Consider the following 20,475-nt stretch of genomic DNA (forward strand, 5'->3'; position numbering starts at 1 on the left):
CTTACTGGACCAATGATCAGGAGTTAAGGTAAGAATGGGGCAAGGTCCAAGGCAGCACATACAGGTCACTTCGATCGGCTTGGTGGCATCGGGTACCCCTTTGTTTTCAGTGGGAAGCGTTTCTGGGAAAGAGAGGGGCAGGGTCTGCGGGCTAGTGAGATTTAATCCACAGGGGGGCTCTGTCGAGATGCTCGGGCACATGGGGACACAGACAATCCACTTCTCCTCGGTCTGTGGGGCTTTGTGCAGTGTTGCTTTTAGTGGTCAGGAACGTGCTGCGGAAGACACTCTCGTTTTAGTGGGCCTGCACAAAGAGGCTGCAAGAGGTGACTGGGAGTCCAGTCTGGGCAAACCCAAGGTGAGGGTCTGACTCTGGAGGGTCTCAGAACCTCGTTGGCACTGGTTGCCCACTTTGACTTCGGCTGGGGAGTATAGGTGTAGTGGTGCTTTCTGGTGTCGGGTTTTCGGCTGTCCGGTGTCCTGATGGTTCTTCTTGCGTGCCTGCAGGGAAGTAGCTCTGCTGCTCCATGTGAGATACTGGTTACTCCTTGAAGTGCTGGCAGTTCTCCCAGGCTTTTGGAGGTAGATCAGCTGCAGGTCAAGTCATCTTTGGCTCAATTGTCAGGAACAGGAGGTAGGCCAGCAGGTTCGGCACCAAGCCAATTGCTGCCCCTCAGTTCTTGCTCTTCGTGGCTCTTCGGTGTCCTCCTTCTTAGGTAGACACAATCTCCTGTCCTGGTCCCCTAAATACTAGATTTAGGGCCGTTAAGGGGAGTGAAGGGTGGTAGCCAATTGGCTTCTTACCCTTAGTGTCACCACACCCCCTATATGACCACTTAATGTTTGAAGTGGGCTTCACCGAGTCACTAATTTTGCCATCACCAAGATGGCGGAATTTTCCTAAAGGGAAACACCACAGGCAGCGCACCTTAGGGGTGTGACTGGCCTGGTAGTTCACCACGCCTCCTTTCTTATCTAATTTCCCACCTGTCCTGGTGTCAAATGGTCCCAGGGCCGGGGGTTGGCTGTTCCCCTGCCTTAGGAAGCTGTGGTCCCATATCAGAGGTGGCAGAGGCCTTTGTAGCCTCCTGCCTTGATATTCTGTTTGCTTAGCCATCCTATTTGGAGGAGGTGATAACACCGCTGGCCAGAGCAGGCATTGTTACTGCCCTCAGATAGTGTAGGCTGTCACTGGCACGAGGTCAGAACCTGTCTTTGGTGGCCGACTGATCAACACTAGTTAACCAGGCTACTAGAGGCTGGTATGTTTTTTGGAGACACCTCTAAGGTGCCCTCTAGGTGAATGTATTAATAAATCTACCCTTGGTATCAGTATGGGTTTTTTAATTCAAAGTGTTTGATAACAAACACCATAGATTTCAGTGAAGCCATCATGTAGCTGGGGAACTGGTTTTTGCCAGTGTCCAGCACATGTGCTTAAAATGGATTCCCTGTTCACTTGTAACATCGAAGATTTGACTTGGACATTACAGGGGCATATTTGATCTAGTGGATATGCCCACACATGTCGTTTAGTGCACCCATCCTTAGGCTATACTACATGTATTTTCGGCCGACATGGCACACAGACATTTAATTTGAGGCTTTCAGAAACCCAGTCGTGCCGAATTTTCGATTTTTAAGGCCCCACCCTCCTGTTTTTGTGTTTGTTGATCGTGCAATGTGCACTCTGGTGACTGGCATTGTTTTTCTTTATTTTTTCTATTTCCTGTGTAGTCCACATGTTATCATTGGCACTACAACTTATTACAGCTTCACTTATAATTCAGATTTGTTTCTCCTTTAATTAATTCGAGACTTCCAGACACCCATTATAATTTTTAGGTCTCGCCTAGTGAACGCAGCGCATGCGCTGCTTCACCTTGTCGAGACTATTGTTGTCGGTTTGGTGTGTGAAGGGGACAAAACATGTGCGCGCCGGACAGGCGATGTGCACGCGCACGGTGTCTTTTACAAACCACTCCCTCGCCGGTCTGCGCACGTCGTTCTCCAGGGTGTTCAGCTACTAAAGGTGGAAGCCAGATTTGGATCAGCATTCAGCAATTACTCTTTCACGCCTCAATGCGTTTCTGTTTGCTTGGACACCACTTTTTCCCCCGCAGTTTTAATTTATTTACTGAGAAACAAGGAATGTATTTATTTTTTATTATACTTGTTTTTCACTTTCGCGGCACACTGACTTTAACTTTAGCCATGTTAAGCTGAAGCGCGGGTTCCGCAATTGTTGAAAAAGTAAAAAAAATAGAGGTTTTTCTATTAGTTTACTTTTGCTACAATCGCGGCACCGGCGCTTTACTTTAACATAGTTAGAGGTAAAGCGCTGGTGCTGCGATTGTTGAAAAAGGACTGGGGCCTGGTCCCTGGGCAATGGGTACAGTTATTTAACCGGTGTGCAGCGGGTTGTTGTGAATGTGCCCGAGCTCATGGTCTGTGGATAGATAGACAGATCCCAGTGCATTATACACTTGTTTGGTCTCTGCTGCCAGAGATGCCAATAAAGCCCGCCTGTTACACCGCCCTACCCCTGAGTTGCCAGTACCTGTGCCCCTCTGTCTCGTGTTCTCTCGCTTCGCTTATATGCAACCAGTGGGATTTATAAAACTCTACATATGCCCCGTTTCAGCCAGGCCCCCCTGATCCGGGGTCCGAGGAGCTGGTCCACCAGGGGAGATTCCACACCATAGCTTCAGATTAACGAGTCTCCTTTGGAGTCCTCATGTGTTTGCATGTGTGTGCACGCTCGTGCATGTGTTTGCACATGCGCATGCTTGTCCCCCGTTTTAGACATCCTGGCCTGACCCTGGTCCTCTCTGACTACACTGGACACAGTAACTTCTCCCTCAGTGCTGCCGGTCTGGGCTCGCCGTGGAATATTTAGGGGCCCAGGATGCCTGGATAATAGCAAGGTTTGAGTTAGTAGAACACAAGATGTTGTGGGATCTGATTCTTTCTCCTGGAACAGAGTTTTCAAGTTAACAAAACGCGCTCTACATTTCTTGTGAACTTTCTGCCCAACACAAACGTGAAACTTAGATATTTTTCTCTCCTTGCATGCTTTTGGAATTCCAGTCACTCCTCTTTCAGCGAGTACAGATACATCGTCATCTTCTTGAAACAACACATCACAAATGAAACACTTTTCTACGTCCATTTTCACTGTATCTCACAGCAACTCGCAAGAACCTGCAACACATAAATGAAACATTTTTGATTAACAAAAAAATAAACAATAACAACAAAGTTACAAAACACAAACAAAAGCAAACTTTTTATTTCAAAAGTTAATTGTAATATTTACGTTCATTCACACTTTGTCATATAAGTCAACGAAAAAATTATACAAACTTTGTCTATCTGACATATTCTGCAATTATTTGATATTATGGTCATCAGAAACAATTTTTGATGTTATTTTTGACTTTCCCGTCCCTAAAAACATATAAAATTATACCAGACATGGGCAGATAAACCGCTATACTCTATATCTCAACTAATGGGCAGCCATTTTGAAAAATCTGCCATATTGGATTAATGCGTCATGATAGAGTGGTAGACTTGTCACCATTGTTTTCTACGGAAAAATTTCAATAACAATCCACTCACAGATATTGTATTGCAATTAGTTAGAGGTTCCGCAACAAATTGACTAGGCTAAAACCATTAGTCCTTCTGGCCCACACTAAAGAATTTTCTAGTTTACGCAACAAGATCTTTCAATTCTATCAAGGACAGGGAGGTGAGAATTATGCTTCTCTATCTTTACTGCATCAAAAACATTGCAGCCAATCACAGTACAATAAACGTAACTACATTTCCCATGAACAATCAGTCCATGGCACAATCTCATGCCCCAGTCACAATCCAGATCTCCTTTTAAGTATTGGTACCGCCATCTTCTCTTTATTTGCCAAGTAGATCCCAAAGCAGCAGTCTGACTCATTTGCATAACAGAAATGTGTTGAAAATCGAACCAATAAGCATTGTTTCAACAAAGAACTTGTAAATCTCCACCTAGGCCCCGAACAGAGGGCCGACTCCAGCCAGTACGATGTGGAGTGCGCACCTTGTAGAACTGGACCGAATCTGTCAGGTCCTGCAGCAAAAAACAAATATTGCGTCCACTGATAGTTCAACCTTCTTTCTGGTCATTTCCTGCTGAAAAAACAAAGACCAACCATAAACCTTTAGACACACTTGACTGATACAATTCACATAACATGGTGGGCAATCACATTGTTTATCAAATATTACAAGTATTATAAATTGCGTTAAATGTAAGAAAAAGAATGAGTCGGATAATGCTTTCCTCCGTGTCCTTAATGCAATTGAAAATTCTTGTTACATAAGCAAGAAAAGTTTTTATTCTGTGTCGGGAGCGGAGGCTCCAATTATGCTAATTTAAAGCTTAGCCACCACCAGTGACGCAACATCTACAATAGGTTTGTAATAAAATGCTTTGCAGGTAGATTCTGAGGACCGGTCTGCCGCTTTCATAATATCCTCCAATCTGGGTCCTAAAGCAAAGGATTTCTAAACCATAGCGCTTCTATTGGATGGGTGGCAAATTTAGAAACATCAATACCTGCTTCTGCTAGAAGCCAACGTCCTGGCCAGTGTTGCAGATGCCACTGATTTTAATGGTTTTTGCAGAGCAATAAGCAATTGACCATTATCATCTTGTCTCGATGTACTTGTACAAGTTTTGTAAACTTTTAGACAATATACAACACACAATTCACCATTGTTTGGAAATGCCGGGTATGACACCGATCTGGAATTGGATTTAGTACGTCTAACAATAGAGAAAGAAACTCTGTCTGGAGAAAATGCTCTACCTGCAAGATCCAAAGCATGCACATGTGATACTCTTACAGGATATTAAACAAAACTGAACTGTAAGCTTACCAGATAGTTGTTTACCCCAAAAAATAGCATTGTTTAGCCATTGCTCTAGAAAACGAAGAACAGTGCCGTGGAAGAGGAAGTTTTGCCAGCCAAATGCCCAGCATAACTTTTACTGACCTTTAAGCTAGGCCCGAGTTTGCCTGGGATGAAAGAAAGTTAATCACTAAAGAACAGTCTACCCTCAGCGGATCAGTTTCCCATACGTGGCACCAGCCAACCCATATTCTCCATGTTGAAGCGTAACGTTTGTATATTTGCTAACCAGGCCTGCTCTATATAGAAACAGCGTGTTGTGTAAGGCCTGGTAGTTTCCATCCCTCCCTGAAAGCTTCCAAGCTATCAGTGAGTTTCCCCAGACAGTATCAGCAGATGGGGTTGGTGCACAAGGTCCAAGAATAGATTCTGACGATGAGCGATTTTGACTGAACAAACTCATGCTATTTCCATCAGCACCAGAAACAGTGACTGAGCATTCCAAAGCGGAGTCACAAGATTGATCTCTGCCGCTTGCCTCCAAATTTGTGAAAGGACTGTGGATCATTGCCTTGCCCTTCTTCCTCTGCGGAGTGTGAACGGGCTTCTTCTTTTTCTTCTTTCTGCATCCACCTTGGGATTGGTGGTGTTCTGCCTATAGAGGTTTCCCCTTGCCTGGAGGGACAGGGCTCCTCGCCCTGTCAATCGGACTTGTCCCCTATGAGACCCTCTGTTATGTCCAGGCAGGTGGGGTTCTCTCGCAGACCCTCCTTCCCCGTGGGTATGGCTAGGGTATTTATTCTACGTTAAGGAATATGCAGCTTGTAAACTCTATCAGATGTACAAGTTACTTATCTTCGGTAACTATGTATCTGATAGAGACGATTGTAGCCGCAGATTCCTACACGACCCACCCTTCCTCCCTGTTCTGTGAGAACCCTTTGCTTGGTCTTCCGCAGTCGCCTGCCTCTGGGTGCTCTGTCTTCTGCGGGTGCCTCTTTCACTCCTCCCTGGCGGGATGCTTGTCGGTGGGGTTGCATCCATCCCTCCCTTCTGGTACTTGACTGATTTGTTGATGAGTGCTCTGGCGTCCTTACACTCTGGTGCTTCCAGTGTGGGGCCTTCTCACATTTCCTCTTCCTTTCTCCTTGTTTGGAGTTTCTGACTCGCGCAGTCCTCTGAGTTGGGGTTTTTGGCTAGGCCTCAGCCTTAGCTCCCTGGTGGTGTCGTCTTGGGGTAAATTGTCTTTACTCTTCTGTCTTTCACTGTTAATGGACTGTGGTTGCAGGCTTCTTCGTTTGCTGCACAGTTTTTCATATGCTTTTCCTGTCTCCAGGGAGAATGCTGTATTTGTTGCAGTGTTGCTTTGCAGTGGCTGTGACTGCTCTTCCCTTCTATGACTTTCGGTGCCTGGCACTTTTCCAAATGGGCTGTTCCCCTCCTTTCGCTTCTTTCCTTTCTGTTTATCTGCTGTTTCGCACACTGTTCCCATATTCTCACAGATTTTGTTTGTGATGGCTCCGCATTGTGGCACGGAAAAGTTCTCAGAAGAAAACTGATGTCAGTGTGCCGGGCGTGGCTTATGTGACCTCGCTGACGTCAAGCCCTCAGACGATGTCAGGGCGGGGTCACGTGGTACTGCAGAGATGCTGGGAAAAGAAATATTTTCCGGATCCAGTCTCACTTCTGGGGAAAATTCGACATTAAGGAATCTGCGGCTAGAATCGTCTCTACCAGATATATCGTTACCAAAGGTAAGTAACTTGTACATTTAGCCTCTGCTATACCTATGGAGACTACCTGGACTCTGTGCACACTATACCTTACTGTGGTATAGTATATACAGAGCTAGCTTCCTACAATGCCCTTCGTTAGATGTTGAATCTTTAACCTCTGCAGGACTCTGTGTAATGAAAGTGACCTGGAAAAATTAACTTAGGTCGACGAGGTTTAAAGGCCCTCATTTATGGACCGGGATCTCAAAGAAATGTGTTCAAGGCATTTCTCAAGTCCTTCTTGATATGAGGTGGAAGGATGAGGAGGGACCTGATTGAGTCTGTCTGGAATCCTAGAAATCCCAGACGCTGGTTGGGAGAGAGGGCAGACTTCTGTTCGTTGATAACAAACCCCAGATCCTCCAACAGCTGAATCGCCCACGAGCGCTGGAGCATCGCTGTTGCAGGATCTAAAGCCATCACAATATCGTCCAAGTAGACAGACGAACACCACTTGCTCGCAGAGTCTCCACAACTGACCTTCTTAGTTTGGTGAAGCACCACTGGGCCGATGACGTGCCAAAGGGAAGGACTATTAACTCAAAGCATTTGACTTGCCGGAAGAATTGGCAAAACCTCCTATGAGGAGGGAAGATGGGGACCATAAGGCATGCATCCTTCAAATCCAGGCGTACCATCCAGTTACCTGGTCCTAAGATATCTTGCAAAATATGACTGCTCTCCATCTTGAAATGGCTGTAAAGACCGATGCATTGAAATCTTTCAAGTTTAGAACCAAGCAAGAGCCTCCATCCTTTTTTCCCCCACTAAGAAAATGGTGCTGAGGAATCCTTTAGCAGTAGGCAGAGCCAAATTTCACTTCAAGAAGGGACAACTCAAAAGGAGACAATCTGCAACAGAGCCAGTTTCAGAAAAAGACATATCATTTAATTTTTGATCGATCTGCATCGACCTGGAGCCTATGCGCTTGGTGGATATCGCACGATTGGCATTATCCAGTTGGCATATAGGTTGCTGTGCCCAACCCACCAGTGCGTCTAAATCAATTTGCGACCCAGTGTCTTTTGCCTTATAAGCAATCTGCAGGACCTTTGTGAGGGGGCCTGAGATGTCCAACAACTTATCCTGGCAATTACGCCACACCCTATCTAAACCCTTTGGGATCCTTCAAAGCTTTTTCATGAAGGTGACCATTGTGGGATCAACTTCAGGGGCATCCTTGAGCATGCCTGAAAGTTCTGGCCTAGGACACTCTGCTTGTAAACGAGCACTGATCATCTTTTCGAATCTGTGTTGCACATTTTCCGCCACTTCTGGTGGAGGAATACAATATGATGATGCACGATATTCAGGCTCAAAATCTAGCACTTCTGCAGCAGTACTTGGTGTTAACTGATTGCCACCCAAATCTGCTATGTCGTGGTTCATCCTCATGATCACTAGAGTGAGTGTTACAAGGGAAATTCAAATAGTCTGGCACCTTGTGTGAGAAGGTTCAGAAAGTGTTGTATCGACCGACATAAGGGGCGCACGGTATCAGTGATCACCCATCCAAGAACTGGACAATTTTGCTTAAGCCTCAGTATGAGGACCTGAGGCGCTTTTGGAATTGGCTTTACACTTTTTAGGACCGGCGGTGGCTGGGTCACTTATCTTCAACTTGTGTCAACACCAACCCTGCTGAAGGCGTGCTCATGAAGTTGCTTAGTAAAGGGACCCAAAGCCAGAGCTAAGGCTTTATTCACTGAATGCTGCACACTGGTACCAAGAGTATCCACTATATCAAATTCCAGGCCTTGCAGTTCTCAAAATTCTTCAATTTATGGGTCAAATTCCGCCATTTCAATTTTAAACAGGTGTCCAGACACAGGGCGAGTGGAACCCAGGCAGACTAAAGAGAATACACTTTTGAAAGTAGGGGTAGCAGCCTGAGCATTCAGCCTCACAATTCGTATAGCCCTGCTAGGCTGAATAGGGCATCAGTAGGGGAGAGAAATATGGATTAATTCCTCCCTTTAAATGCTTCTGATTGTTCATCTCGGACTCCGACACTGTGGAAAACAGCACACGTGTGTGTCGGTCCAGAGGACTGGGCTTGCACCCACAGACCCCTGCAGTCTGCTTCACAAAACAAAGCTGCGGAGGAGGCAACCGCGTGCTCCTTAAAGCATCATTTGAATGAAACCCGATTTCAAGACATCAGGCGAGGCGACCGCGAAAGTCATCACCTGTTGCACTAAATGGTGAACACTAAATACCCAATATTATGATAATGCTTCAAAAACAAGTTATCAATGAGAATGACAATGCATCGCTAGGCAGCTGCCAAAGGCGTCGTCTTTCATTCAGCGCAAATCACGTAAGTAATAAGAAAGGATACAAAGGCTCTTAACTGGCTGCATAGCAGCAAGGAAAGAGCAAGAGAAGATGAAGGTTCTAGTACTTAAGAAAATATCTGGACTGTAATTGGAGCCTGAGATGGTGTCCTGGAATGTGTTCATAGGAAGGGTAGGTGTTCTTTTGATGTAATCAAGATAGAGAAGCATAATCGGAGCCTCTGGTCCCGACATAGAATTTAAATGCAACCTCTGTTTTTGAGGCAGAGCTTAATCTCATCACGAATCATTTCAGCATATAAAGTAACCTCTTTTGTAAAAAAAAGTTTTAATCTTACAAATAACCAATAAACTTCTCATAAAAGTACAAAACAACTTAATCCACCTGAGAGAACCCATTTACTGATTCCAGTTTCTATTGATCAGAAGGGTACAGTCAACACATGGTTCAAGTTAGAAGCGCTGAAAAGGCGATTTTCTACTGTAGTATATTACATTTGCAAATTTACATTAACAAAAATAAATGTGATTATTAAGATCAATACTAAATCAAAAAAGAGGGGATTACATATGCTGAAATTATTGCGATATAATTTAGCTCCCCACAAAAAAGACATATTGGATGTCCATCGGTTATGAAGATCCAACCGCCTCCCACCTGGGCAGCTACACTTATGAGGGCTGACATAGCACGAGCGGAACATAAACAACAGTCACTACAAATATTAATTTAGCATGTTGCTTCGCAATGCCAGTATCATTTGATCCCATTTCTACCCCCAAAGAATCTGGGTTGCAGATAGTTGAATTTGACAAACTACAATTTCCGATAAAAATCGTTCTATCTGCGACAGAAGGGGAGCCAGTGATGGACACATAAAAAAAATATGTACATCATTTGCAGAAATGTGACCACATCGAAAGCATTTCCCTATCGCATCCCTAGGCCATTTAGACACCTTATCAGGTGTATAATATAAATTAAAGCAGGATTTATAATGTTGAGCAAGGAGCTTTGCAGATAGAAATAAGTCTGTTGCCATGTCCAAAGAGATTTCAATTTGAATATCTTGTCTATCTAATTTAGTCCCCCATTTAAGATTCTGCTGTTCGATATCATTGGCTTTTGTATTTAACATCAGCTTATATAAGATACCTATCTTTGCTCTTCTTGTATTACACTCGATCAAGGGATTTAATTGAAAGGAGATGCCACTTTTCTCTAAAAACTCCCTAATCTGGAGATATTTAGAAAAATTCTCTCTGGGGAGTTGATATTGTATGCGTAACTTTTCAAAAGATTTGAGAGCACCATCAGAATACAGATCTCCCACCACTCTTATTCCTCTCACCCTCCAGTTATACACCACTCTATCCCATAGATCAACTGGTAGAAATATTGGCGATATCAACGGTGTGTAATAAGAAATTTTCTCGAAACCAAACATATCTCTAACTGCTCGCCAAACCTTATACGCCGCTTCTAAAATCTTAAACCGTGTTCGCTTGTAATAGCTCCATTCAAGATAGAGAAATAAGAAAATTTTGCTTTTATACCCAATAACATTTGATATATCAAGGGACATTCTGCCAAATGCTCTGGTGCTGTTCCTGTCAACAAGATACCCATCCCTTGTAACCTACATGCATAATAATATAATACAAAGTCTGGTACCGAAAATCCTCCTCGCTTTTTCGGCAATATCATGAGATGCCTGGCCCGTCGTGCTTTTTTCCCTGACCACATAAAACTCATACAGATTGCTTGTAATTTTGCCAATCTAACTTTAGGGATCTCCAAGGCTTTACAGCGAAAAAAATATAAAATTTGAGGCAATATCAGCATCTTTAATAGATTACATCGCCCTACTAGGGAAAGGTGTAGTCATTCAGCCCGATCTAGTTGTTTCTTTGCACCGACCAACAGTTGATCCCAGTTTGCTTTAACCAAAGTAGTAGTGTATTATCGTAATTTTACCCCCAAGTATACAACTTCTTGGCACAGCCTTGGATCAGTAAAATTCGGAATGTTTATACTTAGTAACTGAGTCTTAGCAGAATTCAACTTATAGCCAGATGGCCTGCCAAAAATTGGTGCCAGTTGTTCGATTGCAGGCATCGCTACCGCTGGATTGGGCGTGACCACAGCCACGTCATCAGCATATGCTAATACTTTAAATTGATAGGACTGTATAAGTTAAGGGGGTATATGCACGCTAAGTTCTAGCATCTTTAAAAAAGGTTCAATATATAAGGAGAATAACAGCGGAGAGCAGGGGCATCCTTGCCTTGTACCTCTGTTGATTTCTACCTCCGCCGACTCGAGTCCCATAGTGTTAATACGTGCAACTGGTCGGTAATACAATGTCTGCAATGATTTTAAGAACTGTGGCCCAAAGCCACGTCTCCTCATCACCTCCCATAAAAACCGCCATGTAACACGGTCAAAAGCCTTATCAGCATCAAGCAAGATTAAACAAAATGGTTCCCGAGCGACTTTAACATAATCCAGGAAGGTTTGTTGTACTGCGTTGAGGGATAAACCCATGCTGTGTTGATGATACTAATCCTGAAATAACTACAGAAAGTCTGTTGGCTAGAATCTTTGAGTATATTTTCCCATCTGCATTTAAAAGCGAGATAGGCCTATATGATCCAGGAATATTAGCCGGCTTACCCTTTTTATGAAACACTACTATAGACGCCTCCCTCCATGTTTTAGGGGGTGCACCTTTCTGTGCCTCTAACATTGTTAACAATAGATCCGTCTTCAAAACAGGAAAAAAAGTTTTATATATTTCTAACGGCAACTTATCCGGCCCTGCCGCCTTCCCTAGCGCTAACCCATTTACTGCCTTTTCAAGTTCTTCTGATGAGATAGGAATCTCCATTAATTGTATCTCCTCCAACGAGAGGTCTCGGGTACAATATTGAGTGGTCAAAGTAGTAGCCGCTACCTCCTCATATACTTCATCTTTATATAAAATCTCATAAAATTGTCTAAATACCTCCAAAATTCCCTGATCATCCTTAACAGAGTCACCCTTCATATCTAATAATTCATCTATACGCTGAGCAGTCTCCCTTGATCTAATTTTTTGGGCGAGGCATCTGCCACTTGCCTCACCGTACTCATAATGGATTTGTTTCTTAACAAAAAACTTTTTTACTGCCTCTTTAGCCCAGGTCAAATTTAGCCTTGCTTTTAGCCGTGCCACTGCTGTGACCTGATCCAATGGGTCTGTCCCAGCCTGTTTGCTTTGCATAAGGTTTTCCTCAGCTGTAATCAAATCCTGATATAGTTTTTTAGTATTGGCTGTCTGTTTTTTTTGATTGTATAAACCATAACTCAGTACCTCTCCACGAAAGGCGGCTTTAAAACAGTCCCACACTCCTCCAACACTGCTACTCCCTCGATTAGTATTGAAAAAGAAAATTATCCATTGTTTCATATGCTCGATGAATTGCTGTTCCACTAATAATTTACGGTCAAAAGAGAAGGCTCTTGGTCGAGTCGTTGATATTATACCAGCAATAGAGAAAACTACTGGCCCGTGATCCGAAGTAATTCTGGGATATACTTGTATCGTTGCCTGATTTAGAAGTGATTGAGTAGTGAAGAAGTAATCTAATCGGACTAGCGTCCGATGGGGAAAAGAAAAAAAAGTATACCCGGGTGCACCCCCCCTTAAGAAGGCCCACGCGTCCACTAACCCATGATCGCCCGTTAATGCCTGTAATGCTTTAAACACGCGTGGCTTCCTACCAACATACTTTGACTGTTCATTATTTAGAATATTCGGTGCAAGATTTATATTAAAGTCACCACATAGAATCAATGGTGTAGGCCACGCTGCTAATTCAACATTCAGATTTTCCAGAATCCTTGCTTCATCTAAATTTGCACCATATACTACACAGACCGTGAATTTACTATGACCCACAAGACATTCTGCAATTGCCCATCGGCCTAACCCATCAGATAGGATCCTGCCCGTGTTGGTTACATGTCTTTTAGCAAGAATAGCTACACCTCTTGCAGCACCAGAATATTTGGTACAAGTAATTAAATTAAATCCTAGTTCTTCTAACAGTTTGACCATACTATATGAGTCTCTTGCAGACATATTATATCACATTGGAGAGCTCGTAATTCCTGTGCAACCCGGCATCGTTTCTCCAATGAATTCAGCCCCTTGACATTCAACGTGCCTACCCTAATCCCCCTGTCTGCCATCAAATCTGATCTGTTTTTTTTTCCCCATTTTTCCCGCTTATCCCCAAATTAAGCAAAACAAAATTACTGACTGCTCTATCACAAAGATTCCTTCCCGACCTTACTTCATGTATTATTTTCTTTTTTCTACCCATTTCTCACCAGCTACCCCCAATTCCCCAACCCCGCCACCCATTACCTTCCCACCACCCCTCCACCACCCACAACGAGGCTTAAGGACAATGTTCTCTGCGATGTGGACGTGCCTAACCCCGTGCCCCTGTGTTTGACCCCCCAGGCCCCCGCCCTCTGACTGCCTCCCCTCTCCTCCCATTGAAAAGCCTTACATCAGGCTTTCTAAAAATTAGAGACTCTATTCCACTTTACATACTTTTATATGGCTTTATACATCTATATATATCTCCCCAATAATATTTCTCCCTGAAATGAAAAGAAAAAGTGTTCCAAAAGAAAAGAGCCACAGAAAAACAATATTGAGAGAATAGAAAGATAAATCTAAGGGAGAGGGGGAGCCCCTAAAATATATCTGTTTTAACACCTTACTTTCCCATTGCAACTATAACACAACAATCCAGCAATACATCTCAGAAATTACTACCTCCCACCCAGTTTTGAAACAAGTTCAAGTTTAACTATTAATTTGTATTATTCAGATTGGGGCTTTTTGGATGCGCTTCCATTTCTTTTAGATAAAGCTGTGCATCTGAGCAAGAAGTAAAATATCGGGTTTGGCCCTTGCAGATCGTCTTTAGTTTTTCCGGATTAAGCAGAAAACATTGAGCGCCCTTTGCTTGGAATGGAGCTATTAACTTCCGCAACTCCCATCGCTCATGTACCGTCGACTGGCAAAAGTCCGGGCGGACAAAGAATTCACATCCAGCACTTTTCCTTTTTCGTTCGGGACGAGCCAAGTCATATAATGCCTCCCTCAATAGATAGTTATTAAGGCAAAGTAAAATTGCCCGGGGATATGCATTTTGTTTATTATGCCGTTGCCTGATCACAAATGGAAACCTATGTGCCCTGATTATTTCAATGTCCCAGTTCCAGGTATTGAGTTCAGGGAAAGCGTCTCTAAATAGCTGGATGATAAACTTTCGTGGATCTGAGTCCTCCTTTCCTTCCGCAATACCCAATACGCGCAGGTTGTTGCGTCTATCCCGGTTCTCTAAATCTGTCAGCTTCCAGTCCACATCACACCTGGATTTTTGCAAGTTCTCGATATCCGCCTGTTGTTTTACCAGAGTATCTTCAGCTGAGGAGATGCGTTCTTCGACTTCTACCACCCGCGTAGAGACCTCCGCACATGTTTTAACCAAACGTCTTACTGTGCTCTAGAGCATTCTCACTGCTCCTTGTGTGCGCAAGCCCTCTGCTCTGGTTTTGCTCCGATGCGCCATAATACTCTTGTATACCATTCCTAAGGTGATTGATTTCTCCTCAAGATCCTCTGCGTCCAAGTTCAGCTGGGTCACTGATGAGCCTTGTTCAAACCCTACAATCGCTGCAGACTCTGTAGACTCTACAGCTCTCCTTACAGTTCCGTTAGAAAATGTGTACTCAAGTTCTTCCTGAATTTCCTGGTCTTCTTCGACAGGGGTATCCCCCCAGTCACCCGGATTGCTGAGACTGTCCTAATCGTTTTCCTTATCAGACGCCATTGTAAGATCTGTCATAGAATAGAACTTGCCGTCAGAGCCAGCATATTCAGACTCACTAGCCAGGTCAGTTACTGGACAGATAGTAGGGTTTATAGCATCTGTATTACCTAGTTCTCCCACTGTAGCTCCATCGCTATCCGGTAGTTGTTCACTTAGAGAGGTCGCCTGTATTAAGCGTTCATCAGAAAGGCTCACGCTCTCTGCTGTCAGGGGTTCGTGCTGATCAACCGTCATCATATTTTGGGTGTTTTGAGAAGTTTGCGAATTCTGAGGCTCCACATTTACACTGGACTTAACTTAAGTCCCCTTTTTATTAAATATTGCTGGCACTACTCGCTGTTTCTTTATAGCATCTTGGGGTGGGAGATTTTGGCCGCCCTTCTGAGCCAAGTGCTCATTCTGCCCCTTTGAGCCTGATATGTCAGGTAATTGTGCTGTTTTACGGCTCCTGTCCACCACCATAGTGTTTCCAGTGGCATGTTCCCAGAGTTCTCAGATGTGCCTCCTTCGCCACCCAGAGTAACCACCTGTTCCGCTGCCACAGTTGTTACGGCCCCATCAACAGGAGTACTCACAGGTGTGGGGGCAGTTATTCCTCCGCGATTCCTTGCAGCTCCTCTGCCCCTTGCCATTGTCAACACCAATTGCGGGGGACGCAAGCCGCAGTCAACAATCCCGGCACGGCAAGGCAGCCCACAGATCTCTCTGTAAGCGCTCTGCAAAACCACCGCAGGAAAGTTCCGCTGCCGCTCGGCACACCGAGCAGGTCTCTCTCTGCGTGAAGCAGCCGCGGCCTCTCCCGGCGCATCCGCGTCCCAATAGACCGACAGGTGGAGCCGCCGCTGCCGCCCGTCACAGCTCCTCCTTCCCTCTTCACTGGTCAGCAACCGCCGAAGAACGCCAACACAGGGAAACCTCAAGCTCTCGCAACTTCACGGTAAGTGCCCGCACTCCTCCAGACATGGACCGCCGCCTTGAGAGAGTTAGCACAACAGATACGGGGAAAGCCAGAGGGAGTATAGGCTTTCACTGAGGGGGTCAAACGGAGCATCGGTCCAAGCACCTCACTCGGCCACTGCTGCGGCCGCCATCTTGACCCTTCAAAAACAAACATAGTTGTGCCTTTTAATGGGTCTGATGATGTTGGATATAAGTAAATTGAAATCTCAAGGTTGTTAAATCAGGCTACGAAGCAGCAAACAAAGCATCTATTGAAGAATGATTCTTCCAGCCCTTACGTCTGCACAGCCTGTGAATTCAGAAATATCATGGTGTAAAACAGAACCATCACTCATCTGCAGGAGTATTTTGGAACTTGAATAATTTTCTGGATTCAGATGCAACCCTCTCACCTCCCCAAAATAAGGTTAATTTGCTCATGCGGGAATTAGAACTACTCCCAAAGGTATGTAACTATTTTGATATCCTTCAACGTCACTTTTTTTGTTTTCTAGGCAGTTCTGGGTTTCACTTGAGCTGGAAAAGTGATTGTGGCTAAAGAACAAGGCATATTCAATGTTGTGCTGAGTTCTGTTGAGGGCTCTACTAAAATGTAAGAAACATATGAACAATTTAGAAGGAAGCAGTCACCGTTGGGGCTTCCAAACCAGTTTGTGGAAATACACTGAAGGATCAACTATAATAACAATATATTTAAAACAAATATGTACATCTTGTGGCCTCTCTGAAATTCAAATGCTCAGAAGAGTTTAAGTTTTTAGATTCTTAACCTTTTGTAAACACATGCTTTAAAACAAAGTTTAGAACTATTGCCAGGCTTTTGATTCTCTCTTTACCGGTATTTCGTTTCAGGGGAGGGTTTCCATTTCAGACAATTAAACGTAGGCCAGGATTCTAACATTGCAGTTGGTGAACGCAAGCTTGTCTGTATATGCATTCTGTGCATTCAGAAACTAAGAAGTCTTTCTGATTCACAGGTTTGTTCAGCACCCCAAAAACTTTGGTCTCATTTCCTCCTACTTGGAAAGAAAGGTAAGGTGTTTATTTGTTTTGTGCAGTTTTGATAGTGTATGCAACTTCCTCCTAAATCAAGGCTTGTGTTGTGGCTGCCAGTATGCTTTAACATTAACTACAACAATTAAATTTGCTCAACAGGTGGAGTGATTGTTTTGCGCACTGTTGTGCTTATGTGAATTGTCCCTAATCACTGGCTAATTTACATGTGTAATGCTCAGTATTGGATAATTTTCATTTTCAAGTAGTGGTTTCACATAGTCTTTTCCTTACTGTTGGCAGTTCTCTTTTCCAAAATATGAAGTCTGTGACAGACCCTACAAACTTAACATTGATTGTCAGATTCCTTTAATTCAGGCATAATCTGATTTATGAAACTACTGAGATGACTCAATTCTTTACAAGATTCCCCCCCTCCTCCTCCTTCTCTCTCTCTCTCCCCCTCTCTTTCTCTCCCCCACTCTATCTCCTCCACTCACTCTCCTCTCTCTCCCCTTGTTTCTCTCCCTCCCCCTCTTTCTCTCCCTCCCCCTCATTCTCTCCCTCCCCCTCTCTCTCCCTTTCTCTCTCCACTCTCTCTCCCCCTCTTCCTCTCTCCCCTTCTCTCTCCCCTCTTTCTCTCTCCTCCCCTCTTTCTGCCTCCCCCCATCACCATACCCCCCTCACTCCTCCTTCCCCATATTGCATTCATGTTTGTGGTTTAAGCATTTACTCACATTATAGTCTTAAAGTAAAGTGTTCACAGCTATAAAGACCAGATTCTTGGCTACATTGCAGTACTTCATTAGAGAACTCACCATTCACTATTGTGGTTGAGATTCAGTTGTGTGAAACTATATTGGAAACAAAAGAGTTGACAGCCCATTTGTTTCAATGTATGCCTCTATTTTGTAAACTTCCCAAACTCATAGCGGTTACATCTTTTCTCCTAAAGCCTCCATTTTGTCTATACTTAGAGAGGCAAATGCATGGGTGATGAACCGAGGTTTCTGTCACCCTGCTCAACAATTTCCTCTTACCTAAAGTGGTTTCGCCACAAACAAATGTGTTTTCATTTCTTTCAGATGCCAATGTCTCTTTTTATTGTGTGCCTCTCCTTACTGACTTTCCGTACATGCACATACATGGCATCTCATCCACAAGTCATGCCTATAATGCCTACTTTGCATCATAGGCTACTGTGCATGGGAGACTGGGTAGTCTCCTGGAACTTAGACCAGATGGCTGGAAAAAAACTCGCTAAAGGTGCAGGTAGAGGGTGTCTAAAAGATCGAGTGTAAAAACACCTTTTGAGAAAGTAATGGTTTTGGCTTAAATGGTGAAAATGGACTAAGATGAATTTCTGTGCACTAGGCTGAGCTAGATCAATAGGGAACATAGTTACCACCATATTTATGGCTACACTTGTGATTTTTAGCTAATTAAGGGAGAATTTGCCAGTAAAAAGATAAGTTTGGCAAATGTTCTACCTCCTCTGTGTCATGAAGCTGTTAGGAAAAGCCATTCGGTGAGCGATATGCATCCTCTATTGTGCCGTTTGTAGAGAGAACCCGATGGTGGCAGGAAATAGTCTGAAAAATGGTGCCCTCAATGTACTGCTTCAGGCCTACATATTGTCAGTGAACAAAAAGATATCTTCAATTAAACAACGTGTTTTCCAGAGCCCAGTCACTATATGGGTAGGAGGATGTGTAGTGTGAGACTATAGACTGCTGTCGGAATCCAAAACGGTTGTCTTCCAGTGGATCCTCTTCAGTAGTCATAAACACTGAATTGCCTGCTGACGCGCAGAATACCAGAACACTTTGCAATATACACACACTCTTGTAAGGGACATAAACTCGCATAGGTACATGAACAATAGGGCTTGCAGCCTAAATAGGCCACAAATGGTCACATTTCATGTGTTTCATTTTTTAAAATAGTTTCATTTGTTACAGATGACTAGAAATATCCGTCACAACACTCTTTTTTAAATAGAAAAATTAAAGAGAAGCAGAGCATTGCCAGCACTTAGGCTTTGCTAAAGACAGCTTGAGGACATTCAGAATGTTTAAATAGGAATGGATTATGTATGTTGCTTAACATTCGCTTTGAAGTTTGTAACTCACATTTTATGACTTTCTATTTACTGGGATTATTTGCTTCGGCTGCCCAGCTCAAGTTCATTCCTCCCGTTACCCATACCTTGTTTACAGTATTCTTCTACAAACTCACCTTCTGTAAACATGCCTTTAAATTTCGTTCTTTTCTTGTCATATTCGCTGTGTATTCAAAGACCGAGGTCAAATGTCAGGCTGTCTCTTCCATTGAGCTTTATGTTTATTTTTCTTTCTCTGACTTCAAAGTGAGAGAATTTATGTGACAATCATGTTGGCTACTGGGGATCCTACTAGAGGAAGGCTCTATGATCTTTTTTTTCTAGCGCAAATTTCTGTAAATTAACTGTGCTTACGATCAAATCAATACATTGGGTGATGACATTTCCACACATTATTATTTGTGTACTGTATACTTCAATCAGTAAAACTGTATGTGAGTGCAATTGTAACTCTTTTCAGTTAAAGATGTGTTATCTGTAGGGGCAGTGCGCTACCATACCAAGCATACGCGCGTTAATCCACTCCACTCTACAGGCTCCACAATACTCCACTCCACACTGCATCACTGCACTCTTAGCTGCACCACTCCACTCCACTCCACTCTACTCTGCATCAGTCCACATTACTCTACTATGTACCACTGCAGTCTTCGGCACTGCAATCTACACCATGCCACTCCATGCGACCCTACTCTGCAACACTGCACTCTATACCATTGCACTCTGCTCTGTGCAGCTGCACTCTGCTCTGAAACAATCTACTCTACGCCACTGCTCTCAGCGGCATTCCACTTTACTCTTCGCCATTCTACACCACTGCACTCTTCTAGACACCGTCATTTCCACTTTACTGCTACTGATGAATAGATTGGATGGACACTAGGAGGTCAGCCCAACCTCTCTGCCTATTTGAGACGCTAGACCCTCTGGGAGCTCCCCTGCACCAATACCTTCAGTACAGGTCTCTTGCTCCTGCCAAGGCTTGTTTCGGGTCCAGTCCGGACTCCACCGCCTTGGAAGCCTTCCTGCACGACGTGGGACATCGGGACGAACGAGACCCAGGACCAGAGTGGACCTGCTGTCTTGTTTTTCTACCCTCTGCAAATTTGACCGATAACAGTGAGAGCCTATTACACCAGTGGCCAGCCAGCCAAGATCCTCTGCTCATGAGCTCCACAGCCAGAGTCCACAACCTTTGCTTGTGTCCCCTTGATTTAGGAGTTCCCACGACCTGAGCCTCCCTTTGAGTTCACCCGGATTTTCCCCCAAGTCCCCCTGACACTGGTGGAGCGTTCAAAGCTACCATCCTGACCAGCACCTATGCACTCGAGACGCACCAGGGCAGGTAAACCAAAGCTGCTGGTGGTCCTTTGGACCCTGGCCCCTTAGCATCTCCAAATTCAGTTCACCAGTACCTTTTTCCTATATGTGTTTTTCATCCCATAGGAATATATTGCAGCTTTTGAGGCTCAAGTCTCAAAACTGTTATTTGAGTATTTTTCTGCCTGCTTCTAAAATACATATCTTTGCT

At 44.0% G+C, this 20,475-nt stretch overlaps 1 protein-coding gene across 15 annotated transcripts in view; it reads left to right on the forward strand.

The window, feature by feature from the left end:
* NCOR1 (nuclear receptor corepressor 1) overlaps positions 1-20,475 on the forward strand; it is a 1,934,049-nt gene that overhangs the window by 383,970 nt on the left and 1,529,604 nt on the right. For all 15 annotated transcript variants that reach the window (XM_078679968.1, XM_078679976.1, XM_078679969.1 and 12 more), the window contains exon 14: positions 16,807-16,861. In XM_078679968.1, the coding sequence (XP_078536094.1) occupies positions 16,807-16,861 (55 nt within the window). The remainder of the gene's footprint in view (positions 1-16,806; positions 16,862-20,475) is intronic.

This window comes from Lissotriton helveticus, chromosome 3_1 (assembly GCF_964261635.1).
Source record: "Lissotriton helveticus chromosome 3_1, aLisHel1.1, whole genome shotgun sequence".
Taxonomy (NCBI): Eukaryota; Metazoa; Chordata; class Amphibia; order Caudata; family Salamandridae; genus Lissotriton; species Lissotriton helveticus.